The following is a 19699-nucleotide window of genomic DNA, read 5'->3' on the forward strand; positions in this document are numbered from 1 at the left end:
GTAACCTCTTAAAGTTGGCACAAAGTTTTACTTAGATAGCTTAACTGAGCAATGTTTTTAGGATCCCGCTGTGTCATTGACACTTTTTGCACAGTCTCCTATTTACCACAAGCGCGTGTGACACAATCATGTCCACATGAATTAATTGACCAATTATATTATGCTAATTCTCAAAGCCTTTACGTTTCATATTTGCTTCAAATTAAAAGATTTTTTTGTTAACTTAAAAGTTTGGAAGTTTGTCAGACAGCCATTAGACCATCCCAAGCTCCATGATCGTAGTTGAGAACGATCATCTACGGCACCATAACCCGAAGAAGGCCATGGTTGGCTGTTAATCACGCTCTAGTCTAATGGTCATGATTCATCCACTAGACTTGTTTCCTGTCTCCTTAGAAATCAAGGATACAGCGGTACGAGACTATAGAACAAATCCTGTTCAAGTAAGGTCGTAAAAGATGAATTGATCTTTAAACTTCTATTTTTGATTTTCTCACTTCTTCGACTTCACCCGATCAAAAACCTAGGTAGGTTTCTCTCTTCTCTCAACTTCAAATTCACATTGATTACTTTGTTTTTCACTCAATTCACAATTATTACTAACTATTATCATAATTTATGTCGCCATTTTTCAGGGTTTAAGATTGAAAATCAAGTATTGACGTTCAATTTCTCTAATGTTGTAAAGCCCGACAAAAACGTATCATCAATTCATTAAGCGTCTCTTTTTTGTAATTGAAAAGTTTATTATTCAAGAATTATTTTGAACAAAATAACAAACATCCTTAATTAATTTGACACTTTACACCCACAACATATTTTTGCTTAAAATGAACAAGCCTAGTTGACGTGTCTAAGTGAAAGCTTATACCAACTTTAGGGGCCATCGACTAATTCAGAAAAAAAAAAGAAGAGATTTGACTTCGTTTTTATTGAGAGAAAGAGAAGAATTGGTAAAGAAAAGAAGGAATGAAGAAGAAAATTCAATCCGATTGAATACAATTTTGACGTCCGTAAACACATTTTCTCTCTCATCAACTTTCTCTCTCTAAAAAAAAAATACAGCTAAAGAAGCTGAATCTATCTACTGGGGGCACAGTGAAGTTCAAAAAGGTGACGCTAAAATTTGTGTGTTTTTTGTGCTTGTAGTTCCGTGTAAGGAATATACTCAATCTTCGGTGAGTCGGTGTTGAAATTGTCTTTTTGTTTTCTAAAGCTAGCTGCAGGTTGCTCATTTTGAGCTTTGGATCCACTATTTTAATAATTTATTGCGAGATTTAGGGCTTGATCAATTGTTCATATGATTGTATAAGTTTTCTGCTTTGTTTTTTATTTTTTGTTTAGTGTTCAATCAATTACTGCAGCTTCTTTTATTTTCTGAGTTCGAAAATTTGGGTGTTTTTGGGTAATAGTCTCTTGACGGTTGTTTTTCTGAATTTGTTTTTCTAAAAGGGATAGGAATGAAGTTTGATTTCTGTCTTTAAAACTGTTGAGATTTGGGGTTTTGTGTGCACAGCATTCTGGTTAGATGATTTAAAGCAAACAGCATTCTTATTAGATGATTTAAAGTAAGGTTGGGTAGGTTAATCTATCTTCATCGGAAGGGAGGGAAAAATTGACACAAAATTGAATAACTATTGCAGTGGATGATGCAGCAAAAGACAGTTGTTTGAGCGGAAAGAAGTCTGGTTTAGTTGTTTCAGAGACAAACTTCCATCTTTTGGATAAAAAATGGAAACTTTCTGTCTACCTTAGATCCATCTAGTAATCACTCGCTATTATTGGGTTTGCTTGGTTCTCTGCCTATTTCTTCTTCAGCGCAATTGAAGTTTCTTCAGCTTAGTGGGGGCTTTGATGCCATTTTATGAGTTTTCTCTACTCACTTGAGGCTTTTATGCCATTTTAGGAAGTTTCTATATTTGCTCAAGTGTTAGTAGATTGTGTACTTCTTGGTGAAAAATGGTTCCAACAGGGCCTCCTAATCCACTTGGTGGTTCCCAGTCAGTACCTTCTTCATTACTGCGAACAAATTCCGGTGTAATGGGTGGTCAAGGGGGGTCAATGCCTTCACCAGGTGGTTTCCCTTCTATGGTTTCTCCTCGAACGATGTTTGGTAACATGAATATGCTAGGGAATGCTCCCAATGTTTCACATCAGTCCTTTGCAAATGGAGGTCCTAATGCAGGGCTGGCTGGACCAGGAAGTTCTCAGCGTGGTCCTGTTGATAATGGGGCCGAGACTGATCCACTTTCTGGTGTAGGAAATGGGATGGGTTTTAGTGCTCCTTCAACATCATTTATGTCATCAGCCATGGCGACAAATCCAAATAGCAGTCAAGTTCATGGACAGCAGTTTCCTAACCCCTCCGGTAACCACATGTTGACTGACCAACAACGATCCCAACAGCTTGATTCCCAGAATGTTCAACATAATCAACAGTTGCAGCAGTTTTCTTCCCCTATCAATTCCCAAACACAGCAACATCAGCATCAATTTCAATCCATGCGTGGTGGATTAGCACCTGTCAAAATGGAGACACAGGTGACTAATGATCAAACACCGCAGCAGTTGCAAGCTCTGAGAAACTTGGCACCTGTTAAAATGGAACCACAACAGATTCAAAGTATGAGAGGTCTTGCGCCTGTAAAAGTAGAACAACAACAATCAGATCCATCTTTATTTCTACATCAGCAACAACAGCAGCAGTTCCTTCAGATGTCCAGGCAGTCCCCTCAAGCTGCTGCTGCTGCACAGCTTTTGCATCAGCAGAGGCTAATGCAGTTCCAGCATCATCATCAACTCTTGAAGACTTCCCCTCAACAACGAAACCCATTACAACAACAATTTCAATCACAGAATCTTGCTGTCAGACCTCCTGTAAAGCCAGTATATGAACCCGGGATGTGTGCTCGTCGGCTGACTCATTATATGTATCAGCAGCAACATAGACCCGAAGTAAGAAGAATGGGTCAATTATACCATTGTGTGGCATCTATGCACTACACCCTACCCCATAGCCTTCCCAGATAATGATAAAGAAAGCATGATATCAATTTTTTCCCTAACAAATTGCTCTATCCTCTTTACAGGACAATAACATTGAGTTCTGGAGGAAATTTGTTGCCGAGTATTTCGCTCCCAATGCCAAGAAAAAATGGTGTGTCTCTATGTATGGAAGTGGTCGGCAGACTACTGGAGTTTTTCCTCAGGTTCACTGCTTATGTGGAAGCTATTTACATTTTTGTAATGTTTTTTAGGTCTCCCATCAAATGAAAATGGAGTTGTAATAACTTTCATGCTACAAGTTTAGTATTATATTTAGCTCAGATACTCCTTTTAGAGCTTGTTCTATAAATGCTGCTGATTAACTGTAGAACAACTGTTAACAAATGAGTTTATATCTTTGATCAATATTGTATAATTTGCAGGATGTGTGGCACTGCGAAATATGCAGCCGCAAGCCAGGCCGTGGGTTCGGTATGTTCTTTGCAGCATCAAGCTCTTGAATTATTTTTTGGTCCTAGAAGCACTTAACAAACTTTGTGGCTTTACAAAGCTCTTTATTTAATTAATTCATCTTTATTTATTTGGTTTTCCTCTCAGCTGATAATTCTGTTTCAGCATCTGATACATGTCAACTCATTTTTTCTCAGAAGCAACTGCTGAGGTTTTGCCCAGGCTTTTCAAGATAAAGTATGAAAGTGGCACTTTGGAAGAACTTCTCTATGTCGATATGCCCCGTGAATATCAGAATTCATCTGGGCAAATAGTCCTAGATTACGCAAAAGCGATTCAGGAGAGTGTCTTTGAGCAACTTCGTGTTGTCCGTGATGGTCAGCTTCGCCTAGTGTTTTCACAACCTGATTTGAAGGTTAACTGAAGAGCTGATAGTTTTATATTCAGTGAAGTGCTTATTCATGGACAGTTGAGACCTAGCATGGTGCATATTAATGCTATCATTCGTTTGATCTGGATTCCTTTTGTATCTATTTGGCAGATAGTTTCTTGGGAATTTTGTGCACGACGTCATGAGGAGCTTATCCCTAGAAGATTGTTGATACCTCAGGTTAACAATTTTACCTTTCAACTGCCATTCGGATGTATAATGAAGTCATGCTTCAACTGTGATTTGAAATCATACACTTCTGTTCATTGATAGCTCACTTTTAGGTGGCCTAGGTTTAAAAATAGGTAAAAAGAAGTCGGTTGATTTTTTTCCTCCAAAAAATTTGAAGTTACTTCATTAAAAAATGGGAAAATGCTTGTAACGATGGATCTTGGGCTTTACTCAATCCCAAGTCCATATAAAGGAGACCAACTTTCCATCCCTTTTTCGATGTGGGACTTCTTAACAATGCTCAAATATGCCATCGAACTTTGACAAAAGGATCATCTATGCCATCCGATAAAAGTTTGGCGCATTTATGCAATTTCCTTTTGAGAAAAGGCTCATCCATGCTATTATTTGTTAACTGAAATGACATAAATGAGCCAAACTTTTAACAGAAGGCAAAGATGAGCATTTGTCAAAGTTCGATGGCATATTTGAGCTCTTTCCCTTAAAAATTTTGAAGATGCTTTTCGATGAACTCGACTTGAGAAGTAAAGAACTTCCATCTAATTTCTTTCCACATCTGCTATGGCAGAAGCCTTTTTATTTCATTGACCTGGAACTATGTGCTAATTCGGTGTGATTGATCTTTATTATCGACATTATTTAAGTAATTGGTGAGAGTATGGTCGTGTGAGTATTTATATGGTCACCATTTCCTTTTCTTGTCTGTTGGTACAAGCTCAATATAGATGGAAGTACAAGATTTCAGTTGCATATTTGTTCTTTTCTGATTTCACCTGTTTCTTCTTCTTAGCAATATAGAATGGTTTAGAAGCATCTTATTCTCTATCCTCATCTCGTGATATTGAAACGGTAAGGGCTGCTGGACAGACAGCTCTAAACTGCTTTTTATATGAATTAAGCTCCAGTTAGTAGTTTGTGGTCGCAATTTCTGTTCATTAATTGAAAGGATTGACTGTTCATATGGCATTTCTATTTGTTTTTCTCTTCAGTTTTGGGGAGAATCTGTCTCTGGAAGATATTTTTTGAAAACTATTGCATGGTTGGATTTAATGTTGTTCTTTGAAGTATTTGGTGTATTGCATTGTGTTTTTGAAACCAAATAATTTGTTTTGGTTACCTGAGTTCGAACTGGTTTTTGCTCAAGTCCAAACAAAGGTAGATTCTGCTTTTGAACTTGTTATCGAGGAACAATTTGAAATGCGTTGGGTAGAAGGTTCTAACCCTGGCCAAGGCCTAATGATTTGGATATGTTATGGTTACGGGATAGTTAAGATGTGATAGAGAAAAAGCAGAACAGTTTTATTGGATGATGTTGATGCTATCTGAGGTCCATGGAACAGGACTTTTGATGCTCTAAGTTGTGCAAGAGAAATTTGTGTTAGCACTGGATACAAAGTATAATTTAAATAAGCTCCGACTTCAAAATGGAAATTGAGGACTTGGAAAAAGGAGTCAAATCGTTGTGCTTGTAATATGATCACTTGCGATTCTAACAATTCCTTGGTATATTATTCAATCACAACTGGCTTCACATCCCTAATATAAAGAAGTCCTTTTCGCTGATGAAATTTAGAATCAAATTCTCTCAGTAGGATTGTTAAAAGAGTAGTACCTAGTGATGGATCTTGGTCACCAAATTGGACCAACTCAATTGGAAAAAACAAAACACAAATGAAAGCTAGATTTAAGCTAGTAAACCCCGAATTCATTTCATGACCTTCATATTGTTATCTTTCTGTTTTGGCTTTTATGCCTGTATTATAGTGAAGTACTATATGATAAAAGTGTGCTACAAAAAAGAAAACAAATGTTAGAAATTCAACTTCAAGTGACAAAGTAAAGAAACATGGACTGAAGTAAGCTTTAAATGTGATTGTTGCATGCTGATGATTCACTTAAAAATTCTATGTTTGCTATCAGTGGAAAGAAATTCTATGTTTGCTATCTAATAATGTTAACGTCTGGATTTCCAAGAGACATTTAATTAAATATGCTATAATAGTTAAGTTCCTGGTTTTCGGTGTTAGCTTCCAAGGTTTGTCAATGTGCAGTAAGTACGGGGTGAAGAACTTTTGGCGCCATATTTGCTACAACTTAATTTAAAATAAAGAAAAGAAAAACAAAAGCTAGATTTGAATCGGTAAACCCAAAACTCATTAATTTTTCCCTAGAGCTGCACTATCTTCAGTTTTTTCATTTTATTTTCCAACTTTTAAGTGTGTGTATAGTGAACTAGGATCTGATAAATGCATATGATAAAAACTCATTGTCGAATAACCTAGTAAATGATTCATGCTTTAACTATTATCTTTGTATTATGAGTTACTTAAATGAATTAGTGCCTGTTTGGGCAAGCTTCTTGGAGGTCAAAAGCACTTGTTTTGAAATTTGAAGTGTTCGGCCAATAAGTAAAAGTGCTTTTAAGTAGCAGCAAAATCAGTTTTTCTGTTGTTGGGAACATGCTAAAATTTCTGCTTCTTGAAAAAGGTGGAAGTAGCAAAATATTTATTTTCAAACAAAAATATCCCCATAAATACATACTTATCAAGCATATCCCCTCATTAAGTTATTCCTATTTTATTATTGAACAACCATTTCCTTCTCTTTTAAAAATAGAAGAGAATAATTGACTAGTTTTAGAATATCCCATTTTCTTTTGACTTTTAGTATAGTATCCATGCATTTCATGTAAGAGTTTTTTTTGTCTTTTATTTATCTCTTTGTTAAAAAAGAGTAATATTATTAATGACTAATATGCTTCATATATCGTAGTGAATTTTTGTTGTATGAATGATTTTACTTAATTTTTGTGGTAAATTCCCCATATATGGTGATTCAATTTGAGGAATGATTATTTAATATATAATTGCTTGATGTTTCTTTGTATATTCAAATCATCATGTTAATATTATACTAATATTTAATATTTTCATTGATTATCTATATGTACTATATTGATTGAAATTTTTAATGTCTTCTTATTTTACTTAAATAACAGTACCCGCTTTAACGTGCATTGATATTTGTCCCTTTTCGTAATTTGACACTCAAAAGCATTTTTCGTTTAGGAAGATTAACCTAACATAATTTGCTTATCAAATACTAAATAAACACTTTTAAAATGAACTAGTCAAACAGCCCCCGAGGCCTAGCTTGAGTGGCAAAAGGTGGAGGATTTGTGGCTTAGGTCGCAGGTTCACGCCCCACACCATGCAAAGCGAAGCCCGGTATTTAAGTGGAGAAGGGTAGAGGGGCGGGCCCATTATCCACCGAGTTTAGAAGGCTGTGATTGGTCCAAAGGGTGGATCACAGACGAATTTCTCGGTTATAAAAAAAAATGAACTAGTCAAACACAAATTGCTTTTCCTGAAGTACTTTTTTGGGAATAACATAGAGGCATACAAAAGGTTAGTCATAAACATGACATTAACATGAATATAATGGAGGAGGTTACTGCCCCCAAGGCCTAGCTCAAGTGGCAAAAGGTGGAGGATTTGTGGCTTAGGTCGCAGGTTCACGCCCCACACCATGCAAAGCGAAGCCCGGTATTTAAGTGGAGAAGGGTAGAGGGGCGGGCCCATTATCCACCGAGTTTAGAAGGCTGTGATTGGTCCAAAGGGTGGATCACAGACGAATTTCTCGGTTATAAAAAAAAATGAACTAGTCAAACACAAATTGCTTTTCCTGAAGTACTTTTTTGGGAAAGCTATTTTAAAGAAAATACTTCTCAAAATAAACAATTTTTAGCAGCTTGGTCAAATAGTCTCTCTATGTGTGCGACCGAACAATTTTAGCATTGATTTGGAGGTGACATCTAATAATGCATGCTGTCTTAATAGATCTATTGACTTTTGTTCCGTAGGTCTAAGTTGTGCAGACACTTCAATTTGATGCCACACTCGTATCGGATCTCCATAAATACACTGCTTTTGGAGAATTCGACACGAACCCGTTGACATTTTTGAAGAGTCTGTGCAAAATCTGTCGTAGGTTTGTCATGCTATTTTTCATGTTTTGGTACACACATTAGGTCCATCGAAGAGCTTATATACAAGTGTGTGCATGCGTGTGTACGCATATATGAAGTTGATACTTGTATACATGTGTGTGTATAAATATTTCTCGTTTTAGGCAGTTAGTACAATATTTTAAAGAGATCTTGTGCATGGTGAGCAGTGTTATCAAAGGTGCACTTAAGCCTTGAAGCAAGGCTCAAAACACGTTGAGCACTTCACCTTGCTTAATGTGCACTTCAATGTCGTCATCAAGGCTCTAAGACACACTTTTCCTCGTGAATGAACATTTCCTGAAGGGGCGACGCAACCCATTGATATTTTGCTTTATTGTAAAAACAATCAATTTCTTTGCCCATATATTTTTTATTCATTCTTATAATTATTAATCTTGATTTTATCTATCTCTCTCTCTCTATATATATATATATAGCACCCAAAGGGTGTGGCCTAGTGGTCAATGAAGTGGTTGAGAATACTAATCTCAGATTCAAAACTCAGTGGAGACAAAAAAACACTAGGTGATTCTTCTTAACTGTCCTAGCCTTGGTGGACAGAGTTACTTCTTTCGTACGGAAGACATGCTAGCACGCATTCTAAATAAAGTGGAAGGGTCAGACAAGGTGTTGAAAAAAATGAAAGAGGATGTTTCCACACTCAATCAAACGGTTATGTTGCTAGTTGGAGGTGGCAGGTATCCCCTGGGATTAGTCGAGGTGCGCGAAAGCTGGTTCGTACACCACGGTCATATAAAATGAATAAATAAATAAATAATATTTCTATATATATGTTTTCTCCATTTGCGCTTTTTCTCAATAAAGCCCACACTTTATTTACGCTTTGCGCTTAAAGCACCAATGAACTTTAGAGCTTTTTGCGCTTTTGATAACACTGACGGTGAGTGGATCAGGTTTTCTACTTTAGATGTCTCTTTGAAGTAGTTCTAAATTTATTGCGTTTGATTGTACTCCTGTGGCATCTAGTTGTTTTAGCATATACGTTAGCTGGATGTTGTTTTTGCTTTTTAGTGTTGATGTTGCATATAAGGTAGGGGCTATTGAATCATTTCTGATTTGCCTTTTATTGTTTTGATTTGCTGTACAGGTTAGTCAACTTGGTGCTGCAGCTCAAAAATACCAGGCCGCCACCCAAAATGCCTCATCTAGTGCGTCTGTTTCTGAGTTGCAGAATAATTGCAATATGTAAGTCCAGATACTTACACTATGGTGGTTATTCTAAGTATTGGGTTGGCAATGTTCCATAACATTGTTTGATGGTTTTGTTGCCTTACAATTTCTATTTAGCATATCTAACCCTCATTTTTAAGAGGTTAGCAATAGACTAACTTTGTTGAATGGTTGTTGTTGCCTAGCAATTTCGATTTTGGATATCTAACCCTTTTTATTAAGAGGTTAGCTGTGCCCAATTATTAGATCGCCGTCATTAGTGGGCAGTGATGATGAGATAGGATTTAGTTGTAATTCACATTTTATACAGCTCTGTTTTTGGCATTGAGCTTTGATGGTCTTTACTGGTGCTGTTGCCTTTCTTAGCTTAGGTTAGCCTCTGGATGCTAAGGTAAGATGTTCTACCAATGAGTTGCCCTAGTAAGCTTTTGGCAATCCAATAATTTTCTTAAAGCTGAAACTTACTGTCATTGATTCAGTGATTTACCGGGTACATATTTTCTTGTCTACCATTGTTGGATGATGTAGCTTAGAATTTAGTGTAATGGAGTATGATCAATTTGTCATACTGTTGAACCTTAGAAGCTCAAGCTCTTGAAACATGATTAGGAATGTCTAGCTGATAAATAAATTACCACAATGGTGTGCTTTTAGGTGCATGGCTGTCTACTTTCTTTTGATACAATTTTTTTTTTGTTTAATTGAAAGTTGAACATGGTTTTGGGGTGTGGGTCGAGGATGTTGACTGTGACCTGCGCGTGTGTTGATTTAAATTCTAGTCCTCTCATGCTCATCAAACTTCTCCAATTAGTTCGCTTCAGTGTTATGGTGACATATGTGTGTGTGTGGGGGGAGGGGATAGGAGCTAGGGATGTCATCTGGTCTCTGAACCTACAAAAGGGAGAGGAATAAATCTTCTTCCCATGGAATAACATTAATCTCAGGAGCTGTGGGTAGTGGGGCGAGTGATGTAAACATATGCATGCCCTTTGGAAAAGTCATAAGTGATCCATGTAAGCATTTAGTTGTGAACTTATGTTTAGAGATTCCTTGATTCTTGAAATTTGAGTAAGATTGTGTATCTGCTATCATCATGTGTTCCTTTATTTAGCTTTCGATGTGTGAGTTGTTTTGTAATTTTGACTTCTAATTGCGCCTCAGGTTTGTTGCTTCAGCTCGTCAATTAGCAAAAGCTTTGGAAGTTCCATTAGTAAATGATTTAGGATATACAAAGAGATATGTGAGATGCCTACAGGTATGTACCTTGTTCTGACATAGAGAGTTCCTCGCCCCCCCTCTCCCTTTTCTGTCCCTTATCCAGGTTTCGTTTCAGTAGTGGAAATAGTTCTCGTGTATCCATTGAATCACTAAATGTGATTGTTAGAGAGTAAAATAGAGATTTGGGTTGGAGTTGATTGTCCGGAAAAATAGAGAACTCTATATTGGGAGAGTAAAATTGAGAATATGATTGGAGATGCCCTTATGTCTGATTTAAAAGTCAATTAGTTCTATCGACCTGTCTTCAGTTCATTTCTTTCCATATGTTGTCCCGCTGTTTTCAGAGCAAACTTGAAAACGGAGACAAATTCAATTCTTTTAACAGCCAGCAGGTTAGAGATGGTTGTTAATGTTGTGGATTTTGAGATTCCTGTTAATAACACGTATAGTTAACTCATGTATAATGCTTCAGCTTTTTTCTTGGGATACAAATATGTGGTGTTATGTTTTCCTACTGTTGGTAATTCTTATCTTCTTGTCATGAGCCAGCCCACCGAGCCGGTGGGCATCTACTCTAACATCTAGCTAGGAGAATCCTTAGCACCCAATTTAAAACTACAATGCCGAAGTTTGTAAAAACATAGTAAATCTCTTTAATACTTTGAAATCACCATGAAACATCGAATATAAAGAATATCTTTTTACAAACAATCGAAAAATCCCCCCAAGGAACTAGTCTAAACAGGTACAAGAGTTACTAAGAGAGTACAATGTATAAAAGAAAATGAGACACTACTCCCACCATAAGGAAAGAATAATAAAAGTTGTTGGAGATCATCATCGTCTTCACCTAAGAAGCTTTACTGTATGCAGCAACAAAAGTACCAAACCACGCCAAATGACATAGCAAGAGTAGTATCAATACAAACAATACATACGGGTGGGCATCATCGGTCGAGACCCGAATCCACCACATAATATAATGTAGATAAATAAAGGTTAGGAAATAAAACAACATGTTTAGGATTCACACAAGTCACCTTAAGTCATCCACCTCCTTTTGCTCCAACTTCAACCTCTAAGGGCCTGTTTGGATTGGCTTTTTGCTTATGACTTATAAGCCAAAAGCCATAAGTTAGGATTTTCTAACTTATGGTTTTTGGCTTATTTTTGTTATTTTGGCTTTAAAATAAGTGCTTATAAGCACTCTTTAACTTTACCCAAACACTTCAAAACTGCTTAAAAGCTATTTTGGCTTAAAAGCACCTAAAATAAGTCAATCCAAACGGGCACTAAGTCATTCCACCCACACATTCGATCGTAACCTAACCCCTTCTATACATTAGTCATTATTAATTTTGTTACTCAATTTACTATTTCCCCTCAAGCTCTCATGCCAACTCCTTACCTTACATCGCCCCAATTGTACGGAAACATGAACAAACAATCACCCTTATAAAAACAGAGATATACAATTATACCCACAATTGGAAAATAGCCCGGACTCCCTGTCTTCATCCCTACTTAGCATTCTCCACCCATCACACCTCATTCATCACACCATCCCAATACTCGAACCACCAGGATTCCCTAATTATCTTCTACCCCGTTTAACTTGCTATATCGGTCTGCACAAAGGTCACCCCAGCATTTCAATAACTCAACCTGGCCACTCAAGGACCAACAAGTGATACCTAAAACACAATCGCCCTCTCACGGACCAACCCATAACCATCTCATCACAAAGAAGTAAACCTGGTTCTCTTCATGGAATCCCCACACAAATATTTAGTGTACCGACGTGGTACTCCTCCATCGTTGTTATGTAAGAGGAAAAGAGCGAAAAACTTACTTTTAGGTAGTGGCCTAAGCGCTAAAAAGTGAACATCATGCTACTCAGACTATATGCTTAACACATGCAAGTCGAACTGCATCATGTCCATATTGCTATGACTGTACTATCAAGTCTTAAGACTGATGGTACATTCAACCAAGAACGTCCATTGCAGTATCTAAAACTTAAAAGACTGAAGAGATGCGACTCGAATGCTTTTATGTTATAATAATATATGATATATGTATCGGCGTGGTACCCGATCCAATAATAATATATGTATCGGCATGATACTTGATCCAATAATATATGTGTAGGCATACGTGCTGGCGCTGTACCGATCCAACATCCACACACAATAGCGACCACACTTGTACATTCAAGTAACACATTTATGGCAAGCAATTGATAATTTCTTCCTGAATAGCTCTTGATCACAATTTCCCTAATCATATACATGCATGCATTACTAATGAAGCAGTTAACAAGCACATATAGCATAAACGGAATAAACAACCATTACCTATGTGAGATAATTTCTTCCCGAATAGCTCTTGATCACAATCCGACCACCCAATTATCCCCTAGGATTACACCCGGCAACCATCAATATGCGAACAATAACTAATCAAGTCCATCACCAGCCTAACCATAGCTAACCATACATTCAACCATTCAGACTATGTGCCCGAAGGCCTATGCATGAAATCTCCCAACAATCTACAAGATATTATCCAAGTGAAAACAGATCTAATTACTTAGTTAAGAAAACCTAGTCTACCTGGGCGTCAAACAACTGCGGAAGAACTTTGAATGCAAGCTTTCGGATCCTTGGGGTGAATCTTGACGAACGTGGACCGGAAATTCCTTGGGTTTTAACCTTCTTTGCACTGAAAATCCTCTCCTCCATTGTTCTCAGGCTTCGAGTGGCTTAGGGAGATTTTGGGAGTAATGCTCGTCTAGTTTCTCCCTGGAAAGTGGGAGGTAAAATAAATGACACCGCTTAATTAGGGTCTGATTCTGTCAGGACGCTGCATAGCGGGAGGCTTCTCGCTACGGTGGACTGACGTCAGCTCGGATCAGTTTCAAATTTAAATGATTTCGTCATGTGCCCCAAATTTTAATTTGGCACCGTATTTCAGGAATTTTTGGGACTCCGCACGAGATGCATTTAAGTAACGGCGAATCGGGTCATTTCACTTTCTTTCAGAAATTGACTTCATTTATGTTGTTCTAGCAGGAAGTCAAGGTTTTTTGGTTTAGCAGGAAGTCAAGTTTTTTTGGTTTTAGGATCCTCTAATTCAGATTATTTATTTGCAAGTATTTTAATTTTGAAACCAAATATAAAGCTGTTACTACTTTTGTGTGATAACATCTGGTCAAATGATATTTTGCTTGTTTTATAATATTTGTTCAATTAAAAGAGGCTTGTGATTAACTATGGATGTGTTGTGTTCTTCGTGGATTGCAGATATCGGAAGTGGTTAATAGCATGAAAGATTTGATCGACTATAGCAGGGAGACAGGGACTGGACCCATGGGTAAGTTCTATCTACTTAACCTTTCTATTAGTTCATTTTATCACAGTTCAAATTTAATGACCTTGTGACAGACCAATGACTCATTAAAATAGGAGGATAGGTGGGGTTGTTTTCCTGAGAGTTTGTGTTTTGTACAACAACAACAAAATACCTAGTGTAATTTCACAAGTGGGATCTGGAGAAGGTAGAGCAAACACAGACCTCAACCACCCTACCTTGGGATGTAGAGAGGCGGTTTCCGGTATACCCTCTGCTCAAGGAAAAGGAAATAGCGGAACTAAAGAAGCCTACTAACGTGGCATATTGCCATCTAATTGATATTGTCTCTATAAGATTTTTTCCCCTTCCGTCATGTCCTATTTTCACAATCACGAGGCATCTGATTGTCATTTAAAGGTGTCCCAGGGCTTTGGTTCAATGGGAAAGGTGGTACACCACGAGATGTGTGGTAGACTGCTGTTGCTCCAAGTTTGGTTTTACCGTGAAATTGCTTCCGGGGATGGAAAATAGAAACCCTCGCATCTGAGTAGAGAACCCATGGGACAAAGCAGATTCTGTTGCATCTTTAGTCAACTTTGTTGGTAATATAACTGTCATGTAATAACTTGAACCTTGCAATATGCATGAATGTGGGGGACTAGAGAGTAGGGCACTCAACTCTTGCAAACTAAGGCTCACTTTTATGTTGGACATAATGTTCAGTTAATTTTCTCTCTGGTGCTCATTGATCCAGTAGCACAGTTTTCCCCCTGAATTTCTTATAATTCCCTCTTTTGCCCTGCAATATATCACTATTCCTAGTGGCATTCTGGATTTGGTGTTTAGTCTTTGTCGATAATGAGGATTTGGTGTTTTATATCTTAGTGCTTTGGAGTTTGCTGTGACATTTAAATCCCAGAAGACCGGATAAGTGAGGAAACATTCATGAAGTTCAAATGGTAATCGAACAAAATTTAATTTGTGGGGCTAAGTGAGTGAGTGCTCAACTTATCATTAATCAATCACTTTTAATGTCTGGCCCAGTGTTATCCTGTCAACCTGTGATGTGTATGCTAGCAGACCATTTTTGTGTGCGCTAAATTGATAATTTGGAGTAGATATTCAACTAGCGCGTGATGAACTTATTCATTTTCATGTACTATTGATTATCTTTCCTGGCGTTTATGTTTTACATGTGATTCTTACAGTTCACATTGTGCCCAACTCTTAATTTTCCAGAGAGCTTGGCTAAGTTTCCTCGTAGGAACGGCGCTTCAGCTGGAGTACAAGGTCCAGTTCAATCAACTGAGGATCAGACTCAGCAGCCACAGCAGCAGCAACATCAACAGCAGCAGCAGCAACATCAACAGCAGCAACAACAGCAGCAGCAACATACACATCAAACAGTCAGTAGCTCTAACCATGAGACGACTTCACAGCCTGGTGTACCACCACTACCTTTGAGCAATGGCATGTCGAATGTACACAACTCTGTGAACCGAGTACCTGCTACTTCGTCTAGCGGTACTGTTGTTGGATTACTGCACCAAAATTCCATGAACTCCAGGCAACAAAATCCAATGAATGGTGGAAGTAGTACCTACTCGGGAAATACTGTCCAAATGCTTTCACCCAATTCTTCAAGTACAATGCCTCAATCTCAACCCAACTCTTCTCAATTCCAATCTCCAACACCATCGTCATCCAACAATACACCACAAGCTTCACACAGTGGCTTATCATCAGTGCAACACATGAACTCTGCAAATTCCCCCAAAATATCAATGCAGCAACCAGCCCATTCAAATGACGTGGATGCTAATGACTCTCAGAGTTCTGTACAAAAGATTATACATGAAATGATGATGTCTTCACAGCTCGGTGGCGGTGGCATGGTAGGTAATGGTACTATTGGTAATGATATAAAAAATGGACATGGGATGTTGGCAACAAGTAATAATTCTCTTCTCAATGGAAGCAATTGCCTTGTTAGGAATGGGACAGCCAATGCTATCAGTACAGGTGTTGGTGCTGGATTTGGGAGTATGAACAATGGACTGGGCCAAGCTGCAATGGTTAATGGAATGCGAGCTGCATTGGGTAATATCCCTTCATCCATGAATGGGTTAGGGGGCATGACAATGGCGAGAGAACGCAACATGAGTCAACAGCAACAAGATCTGGGAAACCAACTGCTTAGTGGTCTAGAAGCAGTCAATGGTTTTAACAACCTTCAGTTTGACTGGAAAACATCTCCTTAAAAAGGTTCAAGTTGGCAATTATTAGTCTATGTTCTGCTGCTTGTGCTGCAAAGATAGTTTGATGAGTTTGCCTCGCATGATCAGAGTAGCCGTGGTTGCTGAAGCAGAAGTGGCTTCAAAGCTTGCCCCTTCTGTACTGATTTGAGTGGGTAGGACAACGTATAGCGTGGCATCTTAACAGCTGAAATGTTATATCATCTGAGATTGCACTCTCTTCTAACTTGATTTTGCCTGGTTTATCACAGCTGCTCCTTGAATGGGACCTTCAGGGAGCGACTTGGCTAATGGACCGCTGCATTCAATCTATTTATACCATGTGGAGGCATTTGTTAACTACGTAGCGATTGAGCTATTGCCCCTATCGTGATGCATCTCCACCACCACTCCAGAGCTTGCGGTTGTATATAGTTGGGATTCTGTTGTAGAAGTTCTAGGAGTTGCTAGAATTGACACTGGTGCAGTCATCATTTCTTCTCTTCTTTCTACTTGTCTTTCTGTTAGGCTTATTTGGAGTGGCTTGACGGGAAAAAAAAAATAGGACGAGGCTTGGGAAAGAATTAAATTAAATCCATTAGTGTGGAGTATATGTGAAGGAAGAAATTGATTTAGCAGTGGAATTTTCATAGGGGCATAATTTGAAGTATTTCTATTAATCTGTTGATTAGGAAATGCTAGTTTGTTTTTAACTCAGACTGATGTTTCTTCTAATTGCTTGACAAAGTAGAAAGAGCGAGTTGCTCATGTTTTTGCTAGAAAAAATCAAACTCGTGATGGGCTGCATCTGTGAGTTGGAGTGGCCTTATTTTTCTTTATTGAACTGCGAGGGGAGGTCGTGCTACTACTATAAGGATGCTTCAATGTTAGTCATGAAGAGAATCTCAATATATGATTAGGATTCATTTGCATAGGGTGCTCTTGCAACACATTCCGGCGTGCTGGAAACCCTTTTTTTTTTATAAAAAAAATGAATTAACCCAGATGGGTCACTTGTTTATTTGAATTAAAAAGACAAAAACTCAAAGTATGACGGTTCAAAAGAACGGTCCCAAATCCAATTTATAAGTCAAAACTATTTTTTGTTTGCTCCTCTTCCATCTTTAGGATAGTTGAGGTTTTTCACCCTCTTTCATGGTTGTTCCTTCATTTCTTTGTACCGCTGGAGCAGTGTTGTTGTGTTCCTTGAATAGATCTGTGCTTGAGGATGCTCCTGATGATGGCCTTCGTTTTCTTCTCCATTCACTGTGCTTCTTTGATGACCTCAACTCCTCTTGTTTTGAATTTTGCTGACCACTCTCTCTGTGTTGGGTATGGAAAAGACCTTGAATTCATTTATTGCTTCTGGGTTTTGATGGCTCTCTGGTTTGATTTATCTTCCTTTGCTGTATTTCTTATATGCCCTCATTGTGATGAATGTTGTGAATTCTGATGTATGGAACTCCAGATTTGTCTGAACTGATAAGCTTCCCCCCATCATAGTTAGTTCTTGAAAAATTAAGAATTTGTATAGTATCTTCATGTCCAAAGGCTAGACTTGTCATATAATCTGCAAATTTATTTGCTTCTCTGAAAATGTGTGTTAACTCCAACATGCACATTTTGCATCATGTGCCTTGTTTCCTCTATTTGTAGTATTACCTCCCATGGTGGTTTCCAAATACCTGCAAGAATATTCTTGAGTCTGTCTCTATCATAGCATCTTGAATTCCATGTCCGTAGCAATAGCTCATAACCTTATGTTCGTTCTGCTGTAATTTCTGCGACCAGACTTGTAGTTTCTCCTGTTTGCCCAGCCTGTGCATAGGTAAGTAAGATCTCCTCTGTCATTCCTTAGACAAAAACCATAGGAACTTGGGCCTTGGCTTGCTCCATCTGTGTGTGTTGATCTTGATTGTGCCTGTGACTGGCTTCCCCCACCTAACCAAACAATGATGTAGTCTCGGCTTATAGTTTCTCAAGTATATATTGTAATACATGAGCAATTAAAACATACCTGCCTCCAAAGGAAAAGAGTTTATTTTGCCATGACATAAGTACTCTTCATTACTTTTTTTTACCAGATCTTCAATTTTTTTTTTCTCCCATGATAAACCGGACATCCTAAACATGTGAAAGGAAAATCCACTTTTCTCATTCCTGATTGTATTGTTGATAGCAAACTGACATTTTATCATGAACTTTTAGCATTATTTACCATTTGACATGAACAGTTGTCATACCACTTCGATCATCTCCTTCATTGAATAAGGATGTGCAGAATAGAATAAATGATTGATTGATTTTGGTAAATCATACCTTAAAGTTATCATCTTCATTGAGCTTATTAACACCCCTTGACAGTAATGTAGGTGAAAGGAGGTCTCCGACCTCTACTCGATTTGAATAGATCACGTGGCTGTCCATTTACTGACACTGAGTACCAATTATTTGAAATAAGCCTCCACACTATATCAATTAGAACTTCTGAGAAACCAAGTTGCCTTAGTACCTTTGTTATATATCTTGGAATCTCCTCCTCCATGCTAGGTAGATCTGCTAAGATAATATTTTTTTTCTTGTGTAATTACTATTGGGACAGCATCTCAAAATTAAATCAGTCTGGTTATTCTGCTCTCAAAACTGTTATAGCTTCTTCTTCACCAATTTCTTGTCTTTCATCAGTCTATTCCCCTTCATGATTTTGTATATTCTGGATACTTCTTCATTTTACATAAGAATGAAAAAACTTACTATTTCTATCTCCATCTTTAAACAACTTCATTCCTGCCCTTTTGTTTTCAAAATTCCTCCTCTATTTTAAGATATCTCTTCAGTTCTGCCTGTGCCAATATGAAGTGATGTCAAATTGGATTTCCTTGACTTTTATCACATCTTCTACTTCTAGGGTGGAAATTCTTATAAATATATTGCCAAAAGTTTCTTTGCTCCACTCCATTAATTAGTGCCTTCTTCACCCTTTTCATCTTTGCATAAAGCTATGTAAAAAAGGATTAGCAACAAATTATACTTTACAACATCCATGAAGGAGTGATGTTTTGTCCAGAAGTTCAGGAACATAAAAGATCTCCCAATCATGAACAAATGTTGAACTGCACCGGATCGTAAGATATTCAAGAGTTCTCGGTTAGTAAATATTCTATCTAGTCTCTTAAATATACATTCCTCCTCAATTTTTACTTCATGTGTATCTCATTTCTATAAGACCACTATGGTGAGCAAAATCATGATAAGTTACAGAAAGTCTCTTCGGCTAATAAAATAACATTGAAGTCTCCTTCAACAATTCATGGTATCTGAATTGTACTAACAATATTTTCTATAGAATCACACAACTCCAGTCTATCTATAGCTGAACACCTTGCATACAAAATTGTTATTTCATAGAAATTTTTTGCGACTTTAATAGTAATTTGTTGGGCGGTATCTGTTACAATCTTTCCTTGCCAGTCCTCTTCCCAAAAAAAAGCCATATTTTTGCTGAATTATTGACCACTGCATTGTGAAAATCTAGTCTTCTTCTATCTCCAAAGGACTTTGAAATGGTTCCATCGATGCAATGAATGTGTTGTGACGTCTTCTCTTAAGTTCAGT

General features: G+C 37.7%; 1 protein-coding gene across 3 annotated transcripts; it reads left to right on the forward strand.

The window, feature by feature from the left end:
* The first annotated feature begins 969 nt into the window (after positions 1-969).
* On the forward strand, positions 970-16870 carry LOC102585298 (transcriptional corepressor SEUSS-like). 3 transcript variants are annotated; one of them, XM_006356650.2, is made up of 10 exons: positions 970-1178; positions 1644-2955; positions 3090-3209; positions 3429-3477; positions 3654-3871; positions 3998-4066; positions 9196-9293; positions 10440-10533; positions 13802-13871; positions 15090-16870. In XM_006356650.2, the coding sequence occupies exons 2-10, from the start codon at positions 1960-1962 to the stop codon at positions 16109-16111; spliced, it is 2736 nt and encodes a 911-aa protein (XP_006356712.1). In that variant the 5' UTR covers positions 970-1178; positions 1644-1959; the 3' UTR covers positions 16112-16870. The 3 variants fall into 3 exon arrangements, with proteins under 3 accessions (XP_006356712.1, XP_006356713.1, XP_006356711.1); XM_006356651.2 differs by having other exon boundaries at positions 970-1113; XM_006356649.2 differs by having other exon boundaries at positions 970-2955.
* Positions 16871-19699: the final 2829 nt, after the last annotated feature.

The sequence above is a fragment of the Solanum tuberosum genome, unplaced genomic scaffold (assembly GCF_000226075.1).
Source record: "Solanum tuberosum cultivar DM 1-3 516 R44 unplaced genomic scaffold, SolTub_3.0 scf00227, whole genome shotgun sequence".
NCBI classification, from domain to species: Eukaryota; Viridiplantae; Streptophyta; class Magnoliopsida; order Solanales; family Solanaceae; genus Solanum; species Solanum tuberosum.